The sequence below is a fragment of the Nicotiana tomentosiformis genome, chromosome 6 (genome assembly GCF_000390325.3).
Source record: "Nicotiana tomentosiformis chromosome 6, ASM39032v3, whole genome shotgun sequence".
Classification (NCBI taxonomy): Eukaryota; Viridiplantae; Streptophyta; class Magnoliopsida; order Solanales; family Solanaceae; genus Nicotiana; species Nicotiana tomentosiformis.
In genome coordinates, this window is record NC_090817.1 from 12,678,416 (window position 1) to 12,703,383 (window position 24,968).

At 37.6% G+C, this 24,968-nt stretch overlaps 2 protein-coding genes and 1 long non-coding RNA gene across 3 annotated transcripts; 2 read left to right on the forward strand and 1 right to left on the reverse strand.

Moving 5' to 3' along the window:
- Window positions 1-404: 404 nt before the first annotated feature.
- On the forward strand, window positions 405-1,966 carry LOC138893581 (uncharacterized). Its single transcript, XM_070178215.1, has 2 exons — window positions 405-938; window positions 1,892-1,966. Exons 1-2 carry the CDS (start codon window positions 405-407, stop codon window positions 1,964-1,966), a joined length of 609 nt encoding a protein of 202 aa, XP_070034316.1.
- An 8,089-nt stretch (window positions 1,967-10,055) lies between these two features.
- On the reverse strand, window positions 10,056-19,123 carry LOC104111669 (oligouridylate-binding protein 1). Its single transcript, XM_009621413.4, has 12 exons — window positions 18,822-19,123; window positions 15,637-15,698; window positions 14,470-14,572; window positions 13,352-13,428; window positions 13,216-13,277; window positions 13,038-13,125; window positions 12,859-12,934; window positions 12,719-12,749; window positions 12,032-12,148; window positions 11,601-11,689; window positions 11,036-11,209; window positions 10,056-10,515 (listed from the first exon to the last, which is right to left on the reverse strand). Exons 1-12 carry the CDS (start codon window positions 18,909-18,911, stop codon window positions 10,264-10,266), a joined length of 1,221 nt encoding a protein of 406 aa, XP_009619708.1. The 5' UTR covers window positions 18,912-19,123; the 3' UTR covers window positions 10,056-10,263.
- On the forward strand, window positions 11,382-11,678 carry LOC138893268 (uncharacterized). The gene is made up of 2 exons (XR_011408356.1): window positions 11,382-11,437; window positions 11,568-11,678. It is a non-coding gene; the product is annotated as an uncharacterized lncRNA (long non-coding RNA).
- Window positions 19,124-24,968: the final 5,845 nt, after the last annotated feature.

Here is a 24,968-nt window from a genome sequence, read left to right on the forward strand (position 1 = left end):
CAGAACAACAGTTGAGGAGCCTCCAGTAGCTCCAGTTGGGGGACAAGTACTAGAAGCACCTATTATTACCCCGGACTTCATGAGACTTTAGCACAGTTCCTGAGTATGTTTGGTACATTAACTCAGACGAGATTGATCTCTGTTGCACCAAATATTTCGCAGATTGGGGAGTAGCTTAGACTCCTACCATGACTCCAGAGGAGTAGGTTCATATTGGTCAGGTTTCGGATGTAGTACCGGTACAACCTATTATTCCAGTTTAGCCTGAGGTTAGGCGAGGGGCATCAGAAGAAGAACAAAAGAGACTTGAGGATTTTAAGAGGTATAGTCCACCTACTTTCAGTGGCACAGCTTCAGAGGAAGCCCAAAGATTTCTAGAAAAGTGTCGTCGTATTCTCCGCACCATGGGTATTGTGGAAGTGAGCGGAGTTGCCTTTACTACATTTCAGCTGCCAGGCGCAGCGTATCAGTGGCGGCAAGCTTATGAAGAAGATAGACCAGTAGATGCAAAACCACCAACTTGGGCTCAATTTTCGAAAATGTTTTTGAAAGAATTTATTCCCCAGACTCTCCGAGATGCGTGGCGCACAGAGTTTGAACGGTTGCGTCAGGGCACTATGAAAATATTAGAATATACTATTAGGTTCAATGAATTAGCCCGTCATGCACCTATCTTGGTTCCTACAGTTACAGAGCGAGTTCGCAGATTCATTGAGGGGCTCGATTATGATCTTAAAATATGCAGGGTTCGAGAGTTGCAAACTGATACCAAGAGGATTGAGGGTGTTCTAAGAGAGGAAATGGAGTCTAAGGAGACCAAAAGGTCTCGAAGCTCTGGAGGGTTTGGTGGATTTTACTCTTTATCTATGACCCATTATGGCGGAGGCTCGAACAGTCGGCCAGCTCAGTCTGCACATCAGATTACTCGGGGTGCTCTAGTAAGTTCTTATAGTGTACCACCGACACAAAATTCTTACAGTGGTTATTCCAGTTATACGGCACAGACTCAGTACGAACACTCGCGACCTCAGAGGGGTTGTTATGAGTGTGGTGATACTAGGCATATCATGAGAGATTGTCCCAGACTTGGGAAAGGTGGATTTCATCATAACACTCAGGCTATGGGCCCCAATGCAGTTACTACCCACGTACACAACCAGTTAGAGGTGGAGGACAGGCGGGTAGAGGGCGCCCTAGAGGGGGAGGCCCAGCCTGTTGATATAATTGCTATGGTGTGGCTGAGGCCACTACACCATATTGTGTCATTACAGGTATGATCCTGATTTGTTATAAAAGAATATTTTTCCTTAATTTAATTTGGTTCTGAATATTGAGGCGAGTCCTCCTATTATGCTCCGCTTATGGGCGAGCTTCGTAACTTTGTGACCCACTTATGTGTTTATCCCTATTGGGAGATTTGATGATGTTAGCTCGTGTCTATCATTTTTATATTTGTACATCATTGAGGGTTATAAGTCTAAAAGTGATTTTTATTACTCACTACGTGGGTTTTGATGTGATTTCAAAATAATTGATTTCAATTTTATGAATTTTATGCCCTATTGGAATGAGGGATTCATTATGTGTTGAGAAAATTGTTTACGACATTTATTGAAAAGAAGAATGAAAGGAAAATGAAAATTTCAGTTGGCACAATGTGCAAAATACTTGTGATTCGGAGTTGAGGACGAGATCCTCATATTTTTATATGATGTGAAATATTTAAATTGGACTACAAGGTGAAAGTTATATAAGGACGAGGTCCTTGTGGTGAAAAGTGTGAGTGTAAATTCTCCCTTTATAAAATTAAATTTGAACTATAGTATTAATGGGGAGTCGTGCATGTTAGGCTTATTTGATAATTCTTTTATATGTTTCTATGCATATTTAGCCATATTCGTGCTGTAAACATTGTATTTTAGCTAATAAGGTGAGTGCCCAGGTAGTGTTAAATGCGACTCGTTGATTCGGATAAATAATTATGAGGTCTTCATGCTTCGAGTGTTGCTGTCAGTGTTGCAAAAATTTGAAATGAGATTTTAGCTAATATGAGATTAATTGAGGATGCTGGATTTAATTATAAACAGCTAGTATGACCAGAGATGTGGTTATGGGCATACGTTGATGTGTGCGTAGGCACGAGTTGCTATAACTGATTGAAACTAATACCGTGCGCTGATGTGATAATAAGGCCTTTAGAAATTAATTGGAGTGTAAGAAGTTGGCTTTAAAGTTTATAAATGAGGATAAAAGAAATAATCTCAACTGAGATGGTGTTGTCGGACCCATGCTAAATTGTGGTGACGTAGAATCACCCGCGACTATGTGTGTAATAATACACTCAGAAATTTAATGTCCTCAGAATAATTCTTAGCACATTCGAGGACGAACGTATGTTTTAAGAGGGGGAGGATGTAACGACCCGACTTGTCGTTTTAAGAATTTACATTCCGTTCGGTGGCTTAAGGTCTCGAGAAGATTTGAAATGTGTATTATGACTTACGAGGGTGGTCAAGTTTGGTTTTCGGATGATTCAGGATTTAATTGAAAGAACAATTCTTGTTTTGGAAGCTTAAGTTAAAATAATTGACCGGATGGTGAATTATGTGTAAACGACCCCAAAATAAAATTTTGATGATTCCAATAGCTTTGTATGGTGATTTTGGACTTAGGAGCATGTCCAAAAAAATTTTTGAAAGTCCGTAGTAAAATTTTGCTTGAAATGACGAAAGTTGAACTTATGGGAAGTTTGACCGGGGAGTTGACTTTTTGATATCGAAGTCGCAATCCAGTTCTGAAAATTTTTATAGATCCGTTATGTCATTTATGACTTTTGTGCAAAATTTGAGATTAATCAGAATTGATTTGATAGGTTTCGGCATCGAATGTAGAAGTTGAAAATTCTTAAGTTCTTTAAGCTTGAATTGGGGTATGATTCGTAGTTTTAGCATTGTTTTATGCGATTTAAGATTTTAAATAAGTTAGTATGATATTTTAGAACTTGTTGGTGTATTGGGTTGAGGTCCCTAGGGCCTCGGGTGAGTCGGAGTGGTTTTTGATCATTTTTAACTGCTGGTTTTTTTATAGCAATGTGCGAAATTTCTGATGCGCAGAGCTCACTTTGGAAGCTTATATCTCTAAATCTATAAGGAATATGGAAATTATAAAAACATTAAAGTTGTAGCTCTTTGATTCTAGTTTTCATAATGATAAACCATTTATCATTCGGACATTTGTACAAAAAGTTATAATCGATTGACAGAAACTGGTACTGCAGATTTTGGCTACAGCAGTGTGCATCGCCAGAAATTTCTTATGCACAGGGCTGACTTTGGGAGCTTATATCTTGCAATCTAGTTTGCAAAAATTTAAACCATTTTTTAGTTGAAGTTGAGTACAAGAATTTATGATTGATACACTACAGGCTATCGGGAAAGAGTTTTGGAAGAGTTTGATGTTTTCAGCATAAGAATGTAATAATCCAAAGGTCCATTTTTAGTTCTAGAGATCGAAATTTGATTTCGAGACTTCCTGGATTTTGATAATGAATTATAGGAGTGATCTGAAAAGTTTGGTCTAATTTCATCAAGTCGCGATTGGGTTTTTAGCGCGAAACATGAGTTAATTGTTTAACGAGCGAAATTGGTATCGCATTGAGAAAATGAGCTCAGAATTGAGTTTCGATTGAACGACTAGGTTCGTATTATTATCTGTGACTCATAGCAACAAGAATCGTCGAACTCCGAGTTCGTATGATGGAGTTAGAGCCTTTTTAGTGAAGAATATAAATGTTGGTGCAAACAAGTTCAGGTGTGGACTTTTAGTGACGAAAAATAGACTTTTAGTGAAAATGGACTTTTAGTGACGGATGTGGCAGAAACTTAAGGACCAAAAATGGTCATTTCCTTCATTTTATTTTTAGATTTTTGGAGCACGGTTCTTGGGCGATTTTGAGGATTTTTTCATGACTTCGACTTGGGTAAGTGCCCTACATCCAAAAGTGATTATATTTCATAAATTTATGGTTAAATGGAAGAAATCAAGATTTTTGAAAAGCTTTTAAAGAACGAAAATTTTAGATTTGGAGGTCGATTTGTTATCGAAATTTGATAAAATTGGTATGGGTGGACTCGTAATTGAATGTATTATCGGAGTTTGTGAGTTTCGTCAGATTCCAAGACGTGGGTCCCACGGATAATTTTTGAGTTAAATTTAGGATTTTGTTGGAAAATTAGTATTTTCATATGGAATTAATTCCTATAATTAGTATTGACTGAATTGAATTAATTTGGATAGATTTGAGCTGTCTGGAGGTCATTCAAGCAAGAAGGCAATTTCGGAATATCGGCCTAACTTTAAAAAGGTAAGTATCTTGCCTAGCCTTGTGTGGGGGAATTTCTACTAGGTATTAAGTCTTATTTGGAAATTGTGTGATTGGAAAATCATGAACGCGAGGTAATGAGTACGTACTTGGTTTATATGTGCAAACTATATCGGTTAAAAATTTGTAGACACCCTTATGTATTAAATTGAAAAATTGTAAAAATTTAGTAAATCGTTGATTTGTCATGCCTCATTCTTTGTTTGTTGAGTTTATATTTATATGATAATTTGGTGTGATTGTGACTTGGAATTTTATGAGAATTTCGTGTGTTTGTTGATTTGATATTTCCTGGAAATAATTATATTATGAATTTTTTCGTATGTAAATAATTTATTAAATAAGTTTAAATTGAGGTACTAATATATTTTTCAAAAATTTGGACTAAAGAAGGTGTTGTGTCATGCTGAGTTAATTTTTCTTCCTTGTTGTTTTCTAGATTTATATACGTTGTGTCGAGCCTTGGGCTATTTGCTGTGAAATTAATTGATTTTATTGCATCTTTGGAATTGGTTGTGGCCTATGGGCAATTTATAATATGATTTGTTGTTTTGTGTTATCGTGATAATATCCGTATAAATTGTTGTGTGATTTAGGTTACTGTTATGCGGCGGATAAGGGTGGCATTCCACTGTTGATATTAGGTGGGTATAAGGGTGGCATTTCACTGTGATTATGTATGTTGGGATATTGTCTGGCGGAGCGATAAGGGTGGCTATTAAACGGAGTGATAAGGGAGGCTAATATAGGAGTGATAAGGGTGGCTATTATAGGAGTGATAAGGGTGGCTATAGGAGAGATAAGTGTGGCTATTGTCAGGGATGATATGTGATGATGTGGAGTTATTGCGTTTGTAAATTTTATGTGATGTTTTGATTTTCCTTGTGTTTATTTTTATATCTTGTGCAATTTATCTTGTTATTTCGGTAAACTTGATAATAGTCTTATCTATGTTGAATTTGAGAGCATGTGGCTATTACCGGGCAGATTATGAATTGAAATAGGGGCACGAGGTGCCGTGAGTAAATAATGATGATATTGGCACGTGAATTGTCTGTGCAGTTGTGATATGAAATATGGGCACGAGGTGCCGTGGTTCAATGAAGATGATATTGGCACGTGAGTTGTCCGTGCGGTTGTAATAGAGAAATTGGCACGAGGTACTGTGGAAATATGAAAGTGGGGTGAGACCCGTATTTTATGATTTTGAAATGACTTTTATTCAAAAGATATTTATTTGAAGAATTATATTTGAAAGAGATTTATTTGAAGAATTATATTTGAAAGAGATTTATTTGAAAGAATTATATTTGAAAAATATTTATTTGAAGGGAGTATATTCGAAATATATTTATTGGAGAGTATTATATCATGAAGATTATTATTTGAAAAAATATATATAGGCGAAAGATTTATATTTTAAAGACTTGATTAATTGGTTGTACTTGTATTCATTATTTGTTGAGTAGTATTTATGGTGTTCTTGTTGCCCTGTTGTGTATATAACTGGTTGATTATTATTGCCATCATTGTTATTTATTTTTTATTATTTTTGTATATTATATAGCACAGGTTATTAGACTAGTGAGTGTCTCGACTGTACCTCGTCACTACTCCACTAAGGTTAGTCTTGATACTTACTAGGTACCGACTTTGGTGTATTCATACTACACTTCTGCATATTTTTTTGCAAAGCCAGGTATTGGAGATATCAGATTCGGACAGAGTTGAAGCGTGATCGCAAGGACTCAAGATAGAGCTGTTTGGTCGTCGTAGTCCCGTGGAGTCTTTTTATTTTATTGTACTGTTAATTATTAATCAAACAGTATTGAGTATTCGATCCTTGAGATCATTCCATGTATTCAGTTAGAGTTCGTGACTCAGTATTACCAGTCTTGGGAGGTTTTCATAATTGTTTCCGCTGTTGGTTTTTGGCACCTGCATTGAATTCAAAAAAAATGCTTGAAATGTAATTGTGATTGGCTTACCTAGTCTTAGAGACTAAGTTCCATCACACGCATGTGGTGGGATTTTGGGTCATGACAAAATACAAAACACTTAATAATAAGTCAATTAATACATCACGGAGAACACAAGAATTTACATATTACAGAAATTAAAAAAATTAAAAAAAGTGCAGGCATAGAAAAATATCAACAAAGGGCACTCCCGAGGTACCGCCTCGTAGTCCCAAATCATAAATAAATTTCAATAAAGGGCACTCCCGAGGTACCGCCTCATAGTCCCAACACAAATACCAACAACAACAACAATAATGCCCTCGGGCCATCACAAGTTATCACGAATCAATCCCCGACATAGCCCACCTTGTCTCGCCACGTGCACAATAATAAAGTAAATGCACGTCTTGTCTCGCCGCACGCGCATAATAATATTCACACCTTGTCTCGCCACATGCGCAAACCCACATATATAGCATGTCTTGTCACGCCGCGTGTGCATATATCAATAGTAACAATAGCACGGCAGAAACCTCGTGCAAACACCCGAACATACCTCCCAACAATATCACGGCATCTCATATATTGCACTACAAGTGCTCAACTATTACAACTTCCAACAGATATCAACAATACATTATTTTTTACAATAAGGAACCCATGGCTCGACCATAATGTGCACAAAAATCTTAATAAAAATATCCGGGAGCGAACAAATCAATAAAATAATATTTTACAATTTAACACTTTGCCTCAATATGATTTACGGCCTTTATAACTCAATACCAATTTCAATAACATGCACTGAAAAATAATTCATCAAGGAACAACGCCTTCTTAATTTTAAATTTTTAGATAAATATATAAACGGCTTAATTTAAACTTGTTTAATTAATTTTTTGCAGATGAAAAATCCATAATGTGATTATTTTCAAGAAATATCAAATCAACAAACACACAGAATTCACATAAAAATTCAAGTGATAATCACACAAAGTTATCATATAAAATACAAACTCGACAAACAAGGATTGAGGCATGACAAATAGAGGATTTAATAAGTGCCAATAATTTTCAATTTAATACTTAAGGGCGTCTAAGAATTTTAACCGATATCATTTGCACATATAAACCAAGTACGTACTCGTCACCTCGGGTACATTAGTTTCAATTACACAGTTTTCCACATAAGACTCAATGCCTAAGGGGTAATTCCCCCACTCAAGGTTAGGCAAGATACTTACCTCGACGAAACTAAACCGATACTTCAAATGATCTTCGCGAGTGAAACCACCTCAGGACGGCTCAAATCTGAAATTCGCCCCTTAATAATACTACGATGGTCCACCACACTAAATAACTTTCAATCTTTAACAATGCAACATAATTGCACCAGTATTAGCAAGATTTCTATACTTTAAGTCATTTAGACATTTTATCAAACATCTAATGTGCATATTTTTCAACAACCTCCTTCAATGAAATTTTTTCACCTAACAATCACATTCCACACAAATGATTGGTCTCACAATCGTCTCTAGGTCATCCATAACTTTCCTTAGTACATGCATGCCCAACAATTCACTCTTAACCCACAAATCTTATCAATTAACTCATTTTACAATCTCTACAATACCAACACACCTAGCCTGGGCACTTATTGCTTATAATCATCATCTCATAAGTCCTAACACATATTCCATACATAAATAATTACCATGAATTAGTTAGAGAATGGTAGACTTACCTCTTGTAGACCAAATCTTGAAAGACAACTTTTGGGGTGTTCTTGAGATTTTGAAGTAATCCTATGGAATCCAATAATAAACCTTGTTGTAACTAGTGATTGAGAAGTGAAATAATCATAAAAACACACTTAAAAACTCACCTTAGATAGTATGAGAACTCTTGGATGACTTGAGGATGAGAGGGGAGGCTTAATCTCTAAAGAATGAGGCTATTTCTCTCTCCCCGTCCCTTTTATTTCAATTTCACATCTTTGGCGTCCAGGCCCGCGCCCAGCGCCAACCAAAATGCCCCATAAATTTTGCTCCTGACTTTGGCACTTTGATTCGCGCCTGGCGCCCTCCTGGGCACCCAAAATGCGGCCCATTTTTTCTGACAGGATAGTGTTCAATAAAACGCCTATAACGTTTTATAGGGACATCGAAATGACAAACGGTTTGATGGTTGGAAACTAGACTCAAAAAGCTTTAATTTGATAGGTATATCACCACCTAAGCCTTTATATTTTGATAGTTACATGCCTTTGAAGTCGTATCTTGTGTGAATTTATGCGAAACTTTAGCCCATTGCATAGCCCTCAACTTGCCTTAGTTCTAGGGATCTCCTTAGACCCTAACAACATGCAATACACCTCCTACACTTAATATCATGATCATCTAAGTTGTTTCAGTCCTTAACCTCTCGTGGAAAGCCAAGACGACACTTAAGCGACTTGTGAGTGTGCTTATGGCCTCGGACTAATAGGAAATTCGAGGGGCCTCACATCCTCCAACAACACTAGAATCACGAATCGCGCATCGATTCAAGCCTAAGAAACTTATAAACTTCCGAATTTCCAAACTCGACCTTGTACGCAAGTCATATCACATATTACAAATCTGTTCGAGACCTTAAGTCATTGAACGAGACGTAAATTCTCATAACGACAAGTCGGGTCGTTACAAAAATAATAGCTACTTTTCAATGACTTTGCAAACGATGGTTATTTTTCGATTACCAGTTCAAAAATTGGCTAGCCCGCACTATTTTCACCAAGAATATAATGGTTAATTAATGCTGAATATAAATTGAATATCGCAAAAAATTATTCCGTTTGATTTTATATAACACCTTTTTTTTTAAAATAATATTCGTTCTGATAAATCGGCACAATTCTACATGAGGAAACTCTTTAACCTTAACCTTCCTATTTTTCATTTTATCACATGCTCATAGAGTCAGCATGACATTCCATGTGGAACACTACAGAATACATAAGGTATTATTGTTATGTTATATAATATAGTTTGTTTAAATAACGTGTCGCCTGGACAATTAGACATCCAACCCGTAATCGCAACGACCCAATTGCAAAAGCAGAGCTCTACCAACTGAGCTATACCCCCGAACCAAGTAGAGCATGCATGAAGTAGTCAGATACTTCTTCTATTCTTTTCCCTAGCAGTCGAACATAAAACAAAACAGAGGGAGTAGTATATTGAGCTGTGAGGAGGATCACCCAGGGGAACACGTGTAATAATCCCGGGAGAAACTCCCGCCCCGAGGCAGAATGTTTTTTGAATTTGACCTTAAAGGTTAAGTTAGTGTACCATGAACAAACAAAAGCTCGAACAAATCCTAAAGTCTTACTGCCTAAAACGGTCAAAGATCCTCTACTTGAAAGCAATTGCTGATTTGATCTTTTGATCTTATTTTCTTGGGTGTGAGCGAGACAAATTCTTCTTAGCCCCGTTTAGCGCTATGGAATATGATCAATTTTAAAAAAAAATATATATCCGCCCAGAAAACAACTTTTTCAAATAAAAATTCCAAACACAACTTCAACTTTTAAAAATTAATCTTCAATTCAACTTAATCTATGTCCGAGCAGTACCTTAGTCTTCCACTTTTTCAATGATATCTATAAGAAAAGATGGTAAATAAAAAGGAAAAAAGAAAACGAGAGAAAAATAGTTGATCACTGCTCATCCAATGAACTGCCATCGGTTTAGCTAATCAACTCTTTATCCTCGAGCAGAATACAAACCATGTAAACCATACATGCTAAAGGTATTACAGGAAGCTGACAAGCTAACAATAAAAAGGAAAAGGAAATGATCCTATTAACTTCAAAATGCAATGAAGTAACAACAAAAGGTGTTTAGTTTACACGTACGTAGTAGCCTTATTGATTAATTAGTAGTACATTGGTGGTTGAGTTGAAGCAATACTTCCATATCCACCATCATAAATACCTTGACCAGGAGCGCCGATTCGTTGACCCTGAGGTTGCATAAATGCCTGAGCACCAGCCATCTTAGCTAAAGCAAGCTGCCTCTGGTACGCTGCAAGATCCATTGCTGAAAGACCGGGGATTTGTCCGATAGCCGGAGGTGGTAGAGGGTTGGAACTGCTTCCTGGTGGAGTTGGCTTGCTTCCCCACGAGCACTGCAACCGGAAACAGAAAATTTGCCTTTAAATCCTGAAGTGGTTACACTAGATTTAAATTTCACCAATATTGGGTTCTGAAAATTCCTCAATAAGCGCAAATTACGATGAAACACATGATTGTTTCCTGCAGGTGTTCAAGAAAGTTTGGCGACCCCATGCAAAAATTAAAAAGAGCAGCGGAATATGGGCATGTAAAGTGAAAGATAAGACCTTTTCTGAATTTTATGTCTCCTTTGATAGAAGGGAAGTCTAGGCGTAACTGGTGTGATCAGGAGGTCACGGGTTCAAACCGTGAAAACAGCCTCTTGCAGAAATGCAGAGTAAGGCTGCGTATAATAGACCCTTATGGTCCGGCCCTTTCCTGGACCCCACAAATAGCGTGAGCTTAGTGTAACGAGCGAATTTTTTTTGTGTGTTTGTGTGTTGTGGGTGGGGGGTGTAAATTAGAGAAAAGAATAACTATACAGCCAAAGCCCAAAGGTGCCAAAATTTCCTATATCTTGACATAACATAGTACCTTAACAGGTTTACCAAAAAGGAGTCGGGCATTCCCCAACTGAATAGCTCGAGCTGCTTCAGCATGGCTGCTGTATCTTACAAAACCAAAACCTTTGTCTCGTTGAATACGAACATCTTCAATAACACCAGCCCCAAGAGCATGAAAATGACGATGGAGGTCAACTGAAGTAACCTGAAACACAACTAGAATTCAGAACAAATAGATATTCTAAATAGGATAACTACAAAATAGACTGCTAATAAATTCATCCCAAGTACGTTTATGTGAATCTCTTATTCCTCTTTTTCGGATTCATTCCAAGTATGTTTATGTGAATCTCTTATTCCTCTTTTTCGGGGGAAGGGGGGTGTTCTCTTCCACCCCTAAAAACTACTTGATGCCCCGGGAATAGAAACTGAAGTCTAAATTGCTTGAAAGAATACACAGAAAAGGTAATCATGGCACTTCCAACATTATTTCCCCTTTTGATATAGTCATATTATATTATTTAAATCATATTAGCTCTTTGTATTCCTTTTATGCATATAAGAAATGGAGTTTAAAAAGTTCAAAAGACACTCACTTCAGGAGCAAGGTTGCCAACATAAACAGTTGTATACTGGGGATTATTTTCTGGAGCATCTTCGTTGACCACCTTTTCTTGACCATCATCTACATAATGAAAATATAATGACGAGAAGATTGTAAGACAACGATAAATTAACCTAATAAAGGAGGATAAGGCAACCGCCAAGTATTACTAAGCACATAATGTCACATATATAGTGCAGATCAGTTTGATAAACGATTTATGTATATAGCACGGATTTCCATAGATATGCATGTCCTCTGATCTATTACACATGCAACATGAACACCGAAGATGAAATAGAGAAACTGAGAGCATGAAGATGTTTAAAATAGACGAGTATAGAGTTTCAGACATCATAAGTTGAGATAGTAAGCTTTAAGAAGACAAGATGTAGAAGCCAATAAGCATACAATGAAACCAACCTGATGTTCCACTAGTCAATTCAACAACACTTTTGGCATCTGAATTCTGCTCGCCAATGGCTCCAGCACCTTTTGCTGCCCAGTTGCAGCGGATTTGTCTGCTACCAAGCCACTTCCCTTTTGCAGCGAAAATTTCAAATTAGATAGGAAAGAAAACCAGGGGTCAATAGAATTAACTCTTCCAAAATGATAAACGCAAAGCTGGCATGAAGCCGACTAATTAGCCAAGATCGTGAGAATCCTTTTATCCCTAAACAGTTAAGAATTAATTTATTTTAACCCTATCATCTTTAATTTTTGGCATACCTACACCGACCGTACTTTCATTTCTTGAATGCAAACATGGTAGAAATTTAGATTACCACAACCATGAGAATCCAAATGACACTAGATTGTAATGGACATTAGAGGAGGTTAGAGGTTTGATGGCTAGCTTCCTAAAATGAAAAACCAAGGTGCGATAATAAAGTGCACACATAAAGTGAGTGGCCCAGAGCAAAAATCAAGAGAAGAGTCGCTTAACATCAAACCAATGAAAGGAATATAAGTAGGCACAACCACGTTTTTTCAATAGTAAGTGGATGGTAAAGAATACAAACACCATGGTCTCTATATTTGATGAGATTGTGCACACAAATACAATGGAGTAACAAGATTAAATATTAGTAGACCAAAGTTTGTTCTTACCATTCAAGTCATTTATTGCACTCTGGGCCTCCTGCACAAAACATCCGAAAGAAGTACATAAGGCTTAAGACGGGGTTAAGATGCGCAATCATAATTAAAAAAGCAAAGCATAAATAGATTGTATTTAGACAGCTTAATACCTGCTGATTACGAAAGGAAACAAATCCAAACCCCCTTGATCGGCCTGTTTTCTGATCCCACATCACTCTCGCATCACTGCAAGAGATAACATGAATATAGCATTGATTGATCCCACTGTCTGAACATGAATGCGAGTACATCATATTTGGGACAAAATACAAGAAAGTTTGGAACTTACGAGCAGCTAGAGTAAACTGAAAAGCATGCAAACAATGTGGCATCTGTAACCTCAGGACTAAGATCACCCACAAAAATGTTATAGTGATCTACAAGTGAGAAGAAGCAGATTTAGTTCTTGGTACAATAATGTACAAAGTAACAAAAGGATTAAAATTGGAGATGTCTAAAATACATACTTGATGTGTCCTCTCTTTGGGCACTGGCATATGCCCAGTTAACTTTTATAGGCTGTCCAAACCTGCAATTTACAAATTAGGCGAAACCATAGAACAAATAACGAACTTGATGTCAGAATTTCATAAAAGCTCTTACAAGTGCCTTCCATTAAGGGTCACAATAGCAAGGGCAGCTGATCGGCGATCAAAGTAATCCACAAAACCATAGGATGACTGCATTGTAAAAAGATCACCATATATCACTCTCATGCTGACTATTCACACAACCAGAAGGAAAATCTTAAACTTTTTTCAGACTTGAGACGAACTACTGATTTATAATGTAAAAATCAGTATGGAAATAGGTCGTCTGAATTCCAATAAGGTACACGTGGATTAGTTATAAACGTATTAAAAATGATTTTTTGGGTATTCAAATGTTAGGATTTTAATAACAAAGAACGGTAACTAAAAGACTACAAGAAGGATATAGTTGATACAACAACGGCAAAAACACTAAAACCATATCCCTTTAGCTATTAGGTATCCTACATTTAATCCTCGAGTTACTATAAGCTATAAGCCAAAGAACAATACAATGCTCATTTAGAAATATCAAACTACTAACGGAGGTCAATATTATCTTTTATTGTATAGCGGAACATCTGAAATTTACACGATTTTAGATACTCTTACTATTCCCCAACTAAGCACCAAATAGATTATAGACTATCAAGCTTATACAACAAACAGCCTCTTAATGTTAAGAATTTAACGGGATCCATGTACTAAACAAAAACATCCAAGTACCAAGATGCCATTCCAAAGGCCAAACAAAGACGGGTAGATATTTTCTAGAACTAGATTCAAGGACTGCTATCAAAGCCAAACTAGGTAAGGTTTGGTTGGTGATCAGCAACTCTCTTCCCCAAACTATTCCCTTCTTGCTAGACAAGTTTCCTCAGAAACATAAAATCAAGGAATAAGACCAAGAACATCATTATGCACAATTTACCAAAAGAAACACTATTATGCATTCAAACTGAAGATTTTCAAATCTACAAGAGCTTACGAGTGATTCAAGAACTTTGGACTCCCATCACAACTTAGACTTACTCCAAGGCACAATTACCATAAAGCAACTATATAATGCCCAACAGGAAGGCTTTAACTTGTTTAATGATGTAAAAATCCATCATAACAATCAATTGTAGTGAGGTGAGATTTTCCAAATTGACTTGCATGACTTTTCTAGTAAGTAAAACAAGACCATACCTTGTCCTTTCTTATGAGCTTGCATCCCTCAAGGGGACCAGTGCTTGCGAAAACCTCTTGAAGAAGTGGTTCTGTGACTTGTGGGTGGATGTTTCCCACATACCTATATTGAATCACGTCGAAAACAAAAAGGTTATCAAGGATAATAATAATAATAATAATAATAATAATAATAATAATAATATAAAATCTCTTTTTAGTAGGCAGAAGAGCTGCTTTAGAAATACAAATCATAGAAGAAATAGATGAAAGAGTAATTATTCCCTTGTATGTGAGTGCTTGTACCAATACGGGAAATACACATGAGGGTAGATTGTCAGAATAGCATTTACTATTACCAAATAGCAGCTATTATCTTTGTTGATTTTGGAATGACAATCAAATAATCTAGCTGTAATTTCATCTTCAGGCTTCACTAATTGTGATGGGTTGTGTTGGAAAAAGACAAGGTCTTCCGCTCTTTTGGGGGTGATAAAGTGCAAAATATTCCTAGTCACGCAAATCTTCAAAAAAGAACGGTCCCCTGAAATCCCCCTCCCTGATCACCAAAAAGAAAGGAAAGGAAAGGAAAGGAAAGAAAGAAAATTGCCACCCCTCATGGCCAAGTCTCCTATTTTTTTTCCCTTTCTTCTTACAAGAGAAAATGAAGGGGACCCTTGGAGCAAGGGTAAAGTAGTCTTAGTGTGACATATAGGTCACGAGTTTGAGCCGTGGAAGGGGCCAATAATGCTTGCATTAGGGTAGGTTGTCTTCTGTTACACCCCTTGGGTATAGCTCTTCCATAGACCCTGCGTGCACACGGGATGATTTGTGCACCGGACCGCCCCTTTTTCTTCTTACAAGAGAAAACCTAGACTGTCAACAGCTATGCTAGTTCAATATACCAAATTTAAACAGAAAAATTGTACTTAAGCACTGAAGTCTACATATGACATGTCACTGTTCAATCTATCACTTATAGACATTCTTGTAAATGCAAAAAAATGAAGAAAAAACTCAATTCCTGACTCAACTGGGAAATCTTTTTTTGATAAGGCAAAAAGTAACTGCAGTAGGAAACCCGATATCATGTACAAGGCAACAAGCAACACTAGGAATACAAAAGGTAAACAAGACTATAAGCTTGATATCAATTATAGTATACAAAATGATGTGTAAGGCACTCACACACTCCTGCAAATGCTTGAATCAAATCCAGGAGGCAGATTTCCACTCAAGATGGGTTCTATCTGTAAATAAATAAGCAATAAAATGTCAGGAAAATGGTAAATAAATAAGTAGGTGAGGGCTAGATATTCCCCAATATAGGCAACTAAGAAGAATATTTTTGATAATAGAATGAACCCCTAATGTTTGTTGCACATCCTCAAGTAAAATTGTACAACAACAATAACAAATTCAGTGAAATCCCACACAAGTGGGGTCTGGGGAAGGGCGTGTGTACAAAGACCTTACACCTACCTTGTAAAGGTAGAAAAATTATTTGTGACAGATACTCGGCTCAAAGACAGATAAAAAGGAAGCATTAACAAAAAACAGTGACAATCAGCAAGATAAGGTGATACGAAAACCAAAGCAAAAGAAACAGGTAGTAAAAAAGTTTGAAGGATAAGCAAATACGAGAATAATACTAATACTACAGGAGTGAAAAAGAGATGCACTCGACTACACTAACCTTCTACCCTAATCCTCGACCTCTACGCCCTTCTATCAAGAGTCATGTCCTTAGTAAGCTGAAGCTGCTCCATATCATAATCATCACTCCCCAATACTTCTTAGGCCTACCTCTACCTCTCAACCCCACCATCGCCAACATCTCGCACCTCCTCATTGGGGCAGCTGTGTATCTCCTCTTCACATGCCCGTACCATCGCAACCTCACTTCCCACATCTTGTCCACCACGTTGGTCACTCCCACTTTGTCCCGAATATCTTCATTCCTAATTTTATCCCTCCTGGTATGCTCGCACATCCATCTCAGCATCTTTATTTCTATTATTTTTATTTTCTGGACATCGAAGTTCTTGACTGGCCAACACTCTACCCCATACAACATAGTCGATCTGACCACCACTCTGTAGAACTTAGTCTTTGTAGCACATTCTTATCACACAGAACACCGGATACGAGCCTCAATTTCATCCACCCCGCTCCAATACGAAATGTGACATCCTTGTCAATCTCCTCAATACCTTGCCCCAAGATACTTGAAACTTTCTTTCTTAGGAATGACTTGTGTGTCAAGCCTCACGCCCACGTCCGCTTCATGAGTTATATCGTTAAACTTGCACTCCAAGTATTTTGGTCATGTTCAACTTGAAACCTTTAGACTCTAAGATCCAAATGTCCAACCTCGCGTTAACTCTACCTCTCGCCTCGTAAAACAGTACTATGTCATCAGCAACTACCATGCACCATGGCAACTCCCTTTGAATGTGTCACGTCAGTACGTTCATCGCCAAGACTCAACTAAAATTGTATGAAAACTAATTCAAATAAAGAAGCAGATGGTTGCTATGCACGCACCCAAGTTTCAAAAAAATCTTTGTTACTTATCTTACAAAAATCATAATACTAAACCTACAAAGAGAGAGAAAATTTGAACAATTACTAGACCATTAACATGGTAACCCTTGGCAACGATTTATAAGTTGTAAGGAACGAGATGAACTCCAAAATTTACTCCTATTACGCCATATTTCTCTCCAAAACCAAAATGGCTTCCCAAGCATATAATAAAACGAACAAATAAATAGGACCGAGACACAAATTTCAATCTTCAAACAAACTACAAACCAGAAATGAAAATCAAAAGCTTGTAGCTTTGATGATATGCAGACTTGTAAACCCAATACATACTAAGAAGACAAATGAGTAACCAAATACGATATAACAACGCAAAAAGATAGGACCCAGAATATAAACTCAATTTTCAACCAAACCACAAACCAGAAACGAATACACAATGTTAGTACTAGCTTTCTTGATATTTTGACTTGTAAGCACAGTAACAGTAGACGTCAAGAAATCAAATGGGTAACCAAAATATGAAATAGAAAAGCAAACAAATAGGACCCGAAAGAAAAACTAAGCAAACAACAATCCAGAAATAAACATACAATACTAGTAGAATCATTGATATCAGGACTTGTAAGCACAGATCAAGAACTCAAGTCGGAAACTAAAACATGAAATTGGAAAGGAAAAACAAAAAGGAATAGTCCATCTCAAAGACAGAATTCTACTAGCTCTCTTGACATTTGGAATTGTAGCCTCAACAAATATAAAGAAGTCAAAACCTAAATAGACAAAACCTTTACTAAATCATAACTAATACAGTACTAGGAAAAATGAAACTTTTGGAAGGGCAAACATAGAAAAATTACACGAGGAACCCGGAACCCAACTTACAATCAAACTACAATCCACTAATGAAAATACAAGCAGCTTTCTTGATATTTGAACATGAAAAACCCTATGCATAAAAGGGCAGCCCGGTGCACTAAGCTACCGCTATATGCGGGGTCCGGGAAGGGTCGGACCACGAGTCTATTGTACAGCAGCCTTACCCTACATTTCTACAAAAGGCTGTTTCCACGGCTCGAACCCGTAACGTCATTAACTTTACAAGTTACGTCAAGGCTCCCCTTCAAAGACATGTTATTTGTACATCATGCCCCTTTACAATTTTAAAATTAAGAAAATGACCTTTTTAGATCTCTCACGTGTAAAAGGCAAATTTCTTATGTGTAAAAGTGAATCTCCTATGTGTAAAAAGAAAAAGGTAAGGTCATAAAACAAAAAATAAGTTTGTAAAGAGCCACAAAACCAATTAACCCTTCAAACAAAAACCCTATGCATAGTAAGATATTAAAACCTCAAAAATGACATATTCTTCTTTGAATAATAGGAAAAACTGAAACTTTTGGAAGAATAAACAAAGAAAAATTACCAAACAAAATATGAAAACAAAAAACAAAACAAAAAAAGAATAGGACCTAGGACCCCGACCACAATCAAATACTCAATATACAAACAAACTACAACCCATAAATAAAATCACAATGCTAGTAGCTTCCTAAACATATGTAACCCCAATAATATCAAGAATTCAAAACCTAAAAACAAAAACAAAAACAAAAAAGACAAAAACTTTATTGAATAACAGTTAAAATGAATCTCTTTACAGGGTAAAAACAGAAAAATTACTATGCTAGTAGCTCTATTAACATTTGGATTTCAACCCCAAAAAATATCAAAAAATCAAAACTTAAAAACCAAAAAGACAAAAACTTTATTGAATAGCAGATAAAATAAAACACTTGAAAGGGTAAAAATGAAATAAAAATTACCTGAGGAGGTGCTAAGAGACCAGGGTGATAAAGTGATTGTTGCATCAATGCTTGCTGTTGCTGTTGTTTCAGCCTTTGCTGTTGCATCATCTTTCTAAATATGGGGAATTTAAATAGAAAAAAAAAGGATAAAGAAATTGAAGGGATAATTAGGGTTTTGATTGAAAGAAAGAAAAATTGAAGGAAGAAAAAAATGAAAAGAAAAAAAGAAAGAAAAAAAAGAAAAGAAAAGAAAAGAATCCCTCGAAGGAGAGGGAGAGAGCTGCAGTACAGGAGATGAATGAAAGAGATATGGCGTATGCCACCCCGTTGGTTTGAGGTTAGGTTATTTTATAGAAGTGCTAGAAAAATACTCGTATTTTAGTTTTTACCTTAAACCTTGTTTGGATGATTGTTACGCGTCCTTTTATAATGTTTTGTATTATAATATATCGTTTGATAAATATAATATTTGGATAGATTATATCGTTTGTTATTATTTCATGATATAATGTCCCGATAATATAAAGAATAAACTTATAATATTATAAAGAAAAAGTATGATACATGGTAAATTTATTATATAATAGGTAGGGTAAATGATAAAATAAAATTATTTAAAAATAATAATGGGTGACATGAGAGAAAAAGACAAGATAATGACGTAACCACACCAAATAGATCGTTACATAAAGTGGCACATTGCGTCGTTACGTAATGACGGATATAACGATACGATACAATAAAATTTAAGTAACAACCAAAACAAACATCGTATTTAAAGTAACAATACGATACAATACAATAGGTAACAACCATCCAAACAGGTTGTTAATCAAAACTCTCAAATTAAAATTTTTGAGTAATATTAGTGTTAGAACTCGCGCGATAATTTGACAGAATATTAACAAAATCAAAGAATACTCGACAAAACCAGGAGCGGGTCGATAAAATACCAGGCACCCCTAATTGCTACCGAAAAGAGACGCCTAACGTTTCATAGAGCAGCCATACAGTGATGATACAGCTCCTCATGTCATACCAAAACCTTCAAAATGTTGCCCTACCTCAGGATATACGATGGCACGACCGACCCACAAGATCATGTGACCCATTATGTCACCGTCGTGAAAGGCAACGACCACGCCAAAGAGCAAATGTCCTCAATTTTGCTGAACAAATTCAGCGAAACCCTTACGGGAGGAGCATTAACATGGTATTCACAGCTACCAACTCGCTCCATAGAAACTTTCAAAGAGATGCCGACAAGTTTGTAACGTCCCATGCGGGGCCAAGAAGGCCGAAGCGAGAGTGAGCGACATATTTGTCATTAAACAAGCCCTAGGGTAAGGGTTGAGGGACTCTCTCGCCCGGTTCAATCGAGTGAGGATGACTTTGCTGAACGTATCCGAAGGAATGACGGTTGCAGCATTTCAGAACGGGCTGAGCAGGGATGGTTCGAGATCAACTAGGAAATTATTGAGTCGGCTGATGAAGTATCCCCCAACCACTTGGGATGAAATACACAACGCTTATTGTGCCGAGGTCCGAGCAGATGAGGATGACCTCAATGGATCAACTCATCGATTAACCTCGGTACAGGCAGAATCCAGAAAAGATCGAAGGAACGATGCTAGAAGAGATCTCGCAGCTCCGCGACCTAACAGGGAACGACATCAGTCGTATGTCAGAACGACCACTACAGCCTCTCCCCACTACGAAAAGGGCCCGTTTAGATCAAGGACAGGGACTTACTAGAATGAAAGAGGTATGCCCCATTTACTATCCGCTCATAATTTTTATGTGTCATCTACAAAGATAGTCTATGCTTTGGAGAAACTAGGACTGACGGTAAAGTGGCCGCAAAAGATGAGGTCAGATCCGAGTACTGGAAAATCTGACGCCCTTTGTGAGTTCCATCAAGAACGAGGGCACAAAGCCGAGGATTGCATCTCCCTAAAGGAGTAAGTCGTAAACATGTTGCGACAAGGACACCTCAAAGAGTTGCTAAGCGACCGGGGAAAGATCAACTTCGCCAGAGGACACAAACAACACCAAGGACCGCTAAAGCCACCCTTGCCAGCCCATATAATCCACATGATCATCAGCGGCAGCGATGACTCCTCCATCAACAACGTGAAATTCACCATTACCCACAAGCTCAAGCAATCAATCACCCGCGAACGGTATGACAGACTCAAGGAAAATATCATCTTCGATAGGTCAGACACCAACGGTTTGACCTTTCCCCACAATGACACCCCCGTTATTACTTTACGAATTTTAGATACCGATGTGAGTCGCATTATGGTAGAGGACGGGAGCAGCGCGTGCATTATCCATCCTCGAGTACTTGCACAAATGAAACTCGAAGATAAGATAGTGTTGCGTTAGATCACGCTAACTGGTTTTAACAATGTAGTTGAGCGAACATCTGGAGAAATCACACTCCTCGTTCTGGCCGGTGGCATCACTCTAGAAACCACATTCCATATCATGGACTAAGACACATCATATAACGCCATAGTAGGGCGACCATGGATACACACCATGAGAGCCGCCCTTCTAGTTTATACCAAGTCATCAAGTTCCCAACTCTGTGGGAAATATTCAGTATACGAGGGGAACAACGCACATTCCGGGAATGCTACCGTATCTCCCCAGACAACTCGGCCACCCAACAAAAGAGTGACAAAGAAAAAGAGGCATAGCAATCACCATTGTCGAGGTCGGCACATAACAACAGGGGGACGACATCAGAGACCCAAATATGGTCGAAGTTGCAAGATCGACCATAGAAGGCCTCGATCCAGTTCAATTAGACCTCAACAACCATAACAAGAAGGCTTACATTTGCTGCAAACTTCATGAACCAGGTAAATCTTGTTAATTCTTAGTAGCTAACGCATATTTGTTTGCTTTCGGCCATGCATATATGCCAGGTATCCCAAAGGAAATCGCCACACACAAACTGAACGTCGACCCATTCCACCCTCAGTAAGACATGTCAAACGTAAGTTCAACTCCACAATTAATGACGTCGTACGTGAAGAGGTGGAAAAACTATCACGACCCAAAATCCATTAAAAGTCGTGATGGCGCCGGACACCGCTGTCAGGCAAGCCAAAAATAAATACTTAATTTGGTTCTCATTTAATATTTTTGAAATCATATTTCCTTCAATTAAATAGTAAAATATGGAATTTACAGAGTAAAATAGCAATATTTGTAACAATTTCAATACAGGACAACCCATAATCACCCCAAAACTCGGCGTCACAAGTGCATGAGCCTTAACTAGGAATGTAAAATAAAATACATATGTCCGGAATACAAATTTGGACAGGAAAAATATAAATACTCTAAAGGAGACTCTACTGGCTGCGGATCGTAGTATAGAATGCAGCTCACCTAAGTTCCATCATAACCGCGCCTCTACGCCCACAAGGTCACTAGACATATATGTACCTGCAAAAAAATGTGCAGAAGTATAGTATGAGTACGTAAATCAACGCGTACCCAATAAGTATCCCGCCTAACCTCGAAGAAGTATTGACGAGGGATCGACTCCGATACTTACTAAAGGCTAACAATAAAATACCGATATTATAATTATACGTGGATTGTATAGAACGGTTGTAAACTCAATAACATGAAGTAAGTAAACAATTCTTTTTTTAATAGAAACTTTCCAAATTTATTTTCGTCATTTAACATTTTTGTATCTCGGGTCAATGAAAGCAATATCAATTATTATCAATTCCAAATATATAACATGCGTGAATCATGCCGAGGTCGTACGGCCCGATCCAACATAAATATTTAAATTGTGCACTACCGAGGGTCGAACAGCACAAACCATAGATGCATCTATCTGCTACCGAGGCGTTCGGCCCGCTCCACAAAAGAGAAAATACATTAAACAACCAATTCAAGATTTATTAAAGGGAAAATATTCCAAGAATTTCAAATTCTCATTTAACGGTCAAGTAAATGAAGTTTAACCTTTTTACAATTCCTTTATCGAGTTCCTAAATATTTTATACAATTAAATTAACAAGTAGGGCGCAAACATCACAAGTGCAACATGATATGGGTCCTAGACTACCCGAGAATAAGCATAATAGTAGTTACGCACAGACTCTCGTCACCTTGTGCGTACGTAGCCCCCACAAATAGAAACACATAATGATTTGATTCACTTATGGGTTAATTCCCTCTTATATGGTTAGAAAAAGGAGACTTACCTCGCTGCGAAATTTCATAACTTGCTCCAAAGTCTTTCCAACAACTCAAACCAATGCCCATCGCTCCAAAACTAGTCAATAAATGTACAAATCCACAAATATATACTCTAATACTCATAATAATTCAATTTACGACAATTTCCAACTCCGCTCGAAAAGTCGATAAAAATCACTCTCGGCCCACGTGCCCGGATTTCGAAAATTTTCGAAGATAAACTTTACCCATAACACCACGAACTCAAATATATAATTTATTCCAAATTCTATGTCCAATTTCGTGGTCCAAATCCAAAAATACCAATTTCAAGGTTTTTTTCTTCAAAATCCCAAATTTCCAAAAACTTTCAAGTATAAATCCTTATATAATACAAGTATTTAACTTGCAATAAGTGAGAATCACTTACCTTGATATAGATGACAAAAATCTCCCTTCCAAGAGCTCCAAAAATCGCCCAACCAAATGAAAAATGGAGGAAAATGGCCAAATCCCGTATTTTAAAAAGCCTCACTGCCCAGGCGACCCTTCTTCGCGAACGCGGCACAACCCTCGCATTCGCGAAGGCTTGCCCATCTACTGCCTCGCATTCGCGAAGGCCAAATCCCAGCAGCCTCAAAGTTCCTCTTCGCGAACGCGGGACTCCTTTCACGTTCGCGAAGAAGGAAACCAGATACGAGCAACATCGGTTCCAAAACAGCTCAAATTGATCTGAAACCACCCCGAAACACACACGAGGTCCCCGAGACCCCATCCAATCACACCAACCAGTCTCATAACATAACACGGACCTGCTCGAGGCCTCAAATCACATCAAACATTACCAAAATCATAAATCGCACCCCAATTCAAGCGTAATGAACTTTAGAACTTCAAACTTTTATATTCGATGTCGAAACATATCAAATCACGTCTGATTGACCTCCGAATTTGCACACAAGTCATAATTGATATTACGGACCTACTCCAACTTCCGGAATCGGAATCCGACTCCGATATCAAAAATTCCACTCCCGGTCAAACTTTCCAAAAACCTTCAAATTTCCATTTTTGGCCAAATGACCTCGAAACAACCTACGGACCTCCAAATCCATCCAGAATCACCATATGGATCTATTCCCATGCTCGGAATCCCAATCGGACATCGATAACATCGAAATGCACTTCAACCCAAATTTATGAAATCCTTCTAAAATGCCAACTTTCCACAATAGGCGTTGAAACGCTCCCGGGTTATCCAAAACCCGATTCGGACATACGCCTAAGTCCAAAATCATCATACGAACCTGTTTGAACTTTCAAATCTTGATTTTGAGGTCGTTTACTCAAAATCACACCTTAGTAAATTTTTCCAACTTAAAGCTTTCGAAGTGAGAATTTTCTTTCTAAATCAACTTCGGATTTCCCGAAATTCAATTCTGACCACACACACAAGTCATAATAGAAACTACTCAAGGCCTCAAACTGCCGAACAACATATTAGAGCTCAAAACGACCGGTCAGGTCGTTACAAAATCTGTTGGAAAATATCTCCATCAAGGAGTCGAAGTAACCCAGTGGGTCGCCAACATGGTCATGGTGAAAAAGAAGAATATGAAATGGCGTATGTGCATGGATTTCATAGATTTGAATAGATCATGCCCGAAGGATTCATTTTCATTACCCCATATCGAGCAACTCATCGATGCAACAGTCGGGCATGAACTACTGAGCTTCTTGGATGCTTATTCAGGTTATAATCAAATCCTCATAGAAGAAGAGGACCAGGAAAAAACCTCATTCATCACCATCAAGGGACGTACTGCTACAGGGTCATGCCCTTCAGGCTAAAAAATATGGGGGCAACTTACCAAAGGTTGGTGACGAGGATGTTCAAGGACCAGCTCAGCAAAATGGTGGAAGTCTATATATACGACATGATGGTCA

Excerpts from the sequence above, each read along its gene's own strand:
- LOC104111669 (XM_009621413.4), bottom strand. The coding sequence starts at position 18,911 with ATGATGCAACAGCAAAGGCTGAAACAACAGCAACAGCAAGCATTGATG. Across the intron at positions 15,699-18,821 it reads GTCTCTTAGCACCTCCTCAG|ATAGAACCCATCTTGAGTGG; the intron begins GTAATTTTTATT and ends ATTTATTTACAG. Across the intron at positions 14,573-15,636 it reads TCAAGCATTTGCAGGAGTGT|GTATGTGGGAAACATCCACC; the intron begins GTGAGTGCCTTA and ends GATTCAATATAG.
- LOC138893581 (XM_070178215.1), top strand. The coding sequence starts at position 405 with ATGGGTATTGTGGAAGTGAGCGGAGTTGCCTTTACTACATTTCAGCTG. Across the intron at positions 939-1,891 it reads AGATTACTCGGGGTGCTCTA|CCATATTCGTGCTGTAAACA; the intron begins GTAAGTTCTTAT and ends ATGCATATTTAG.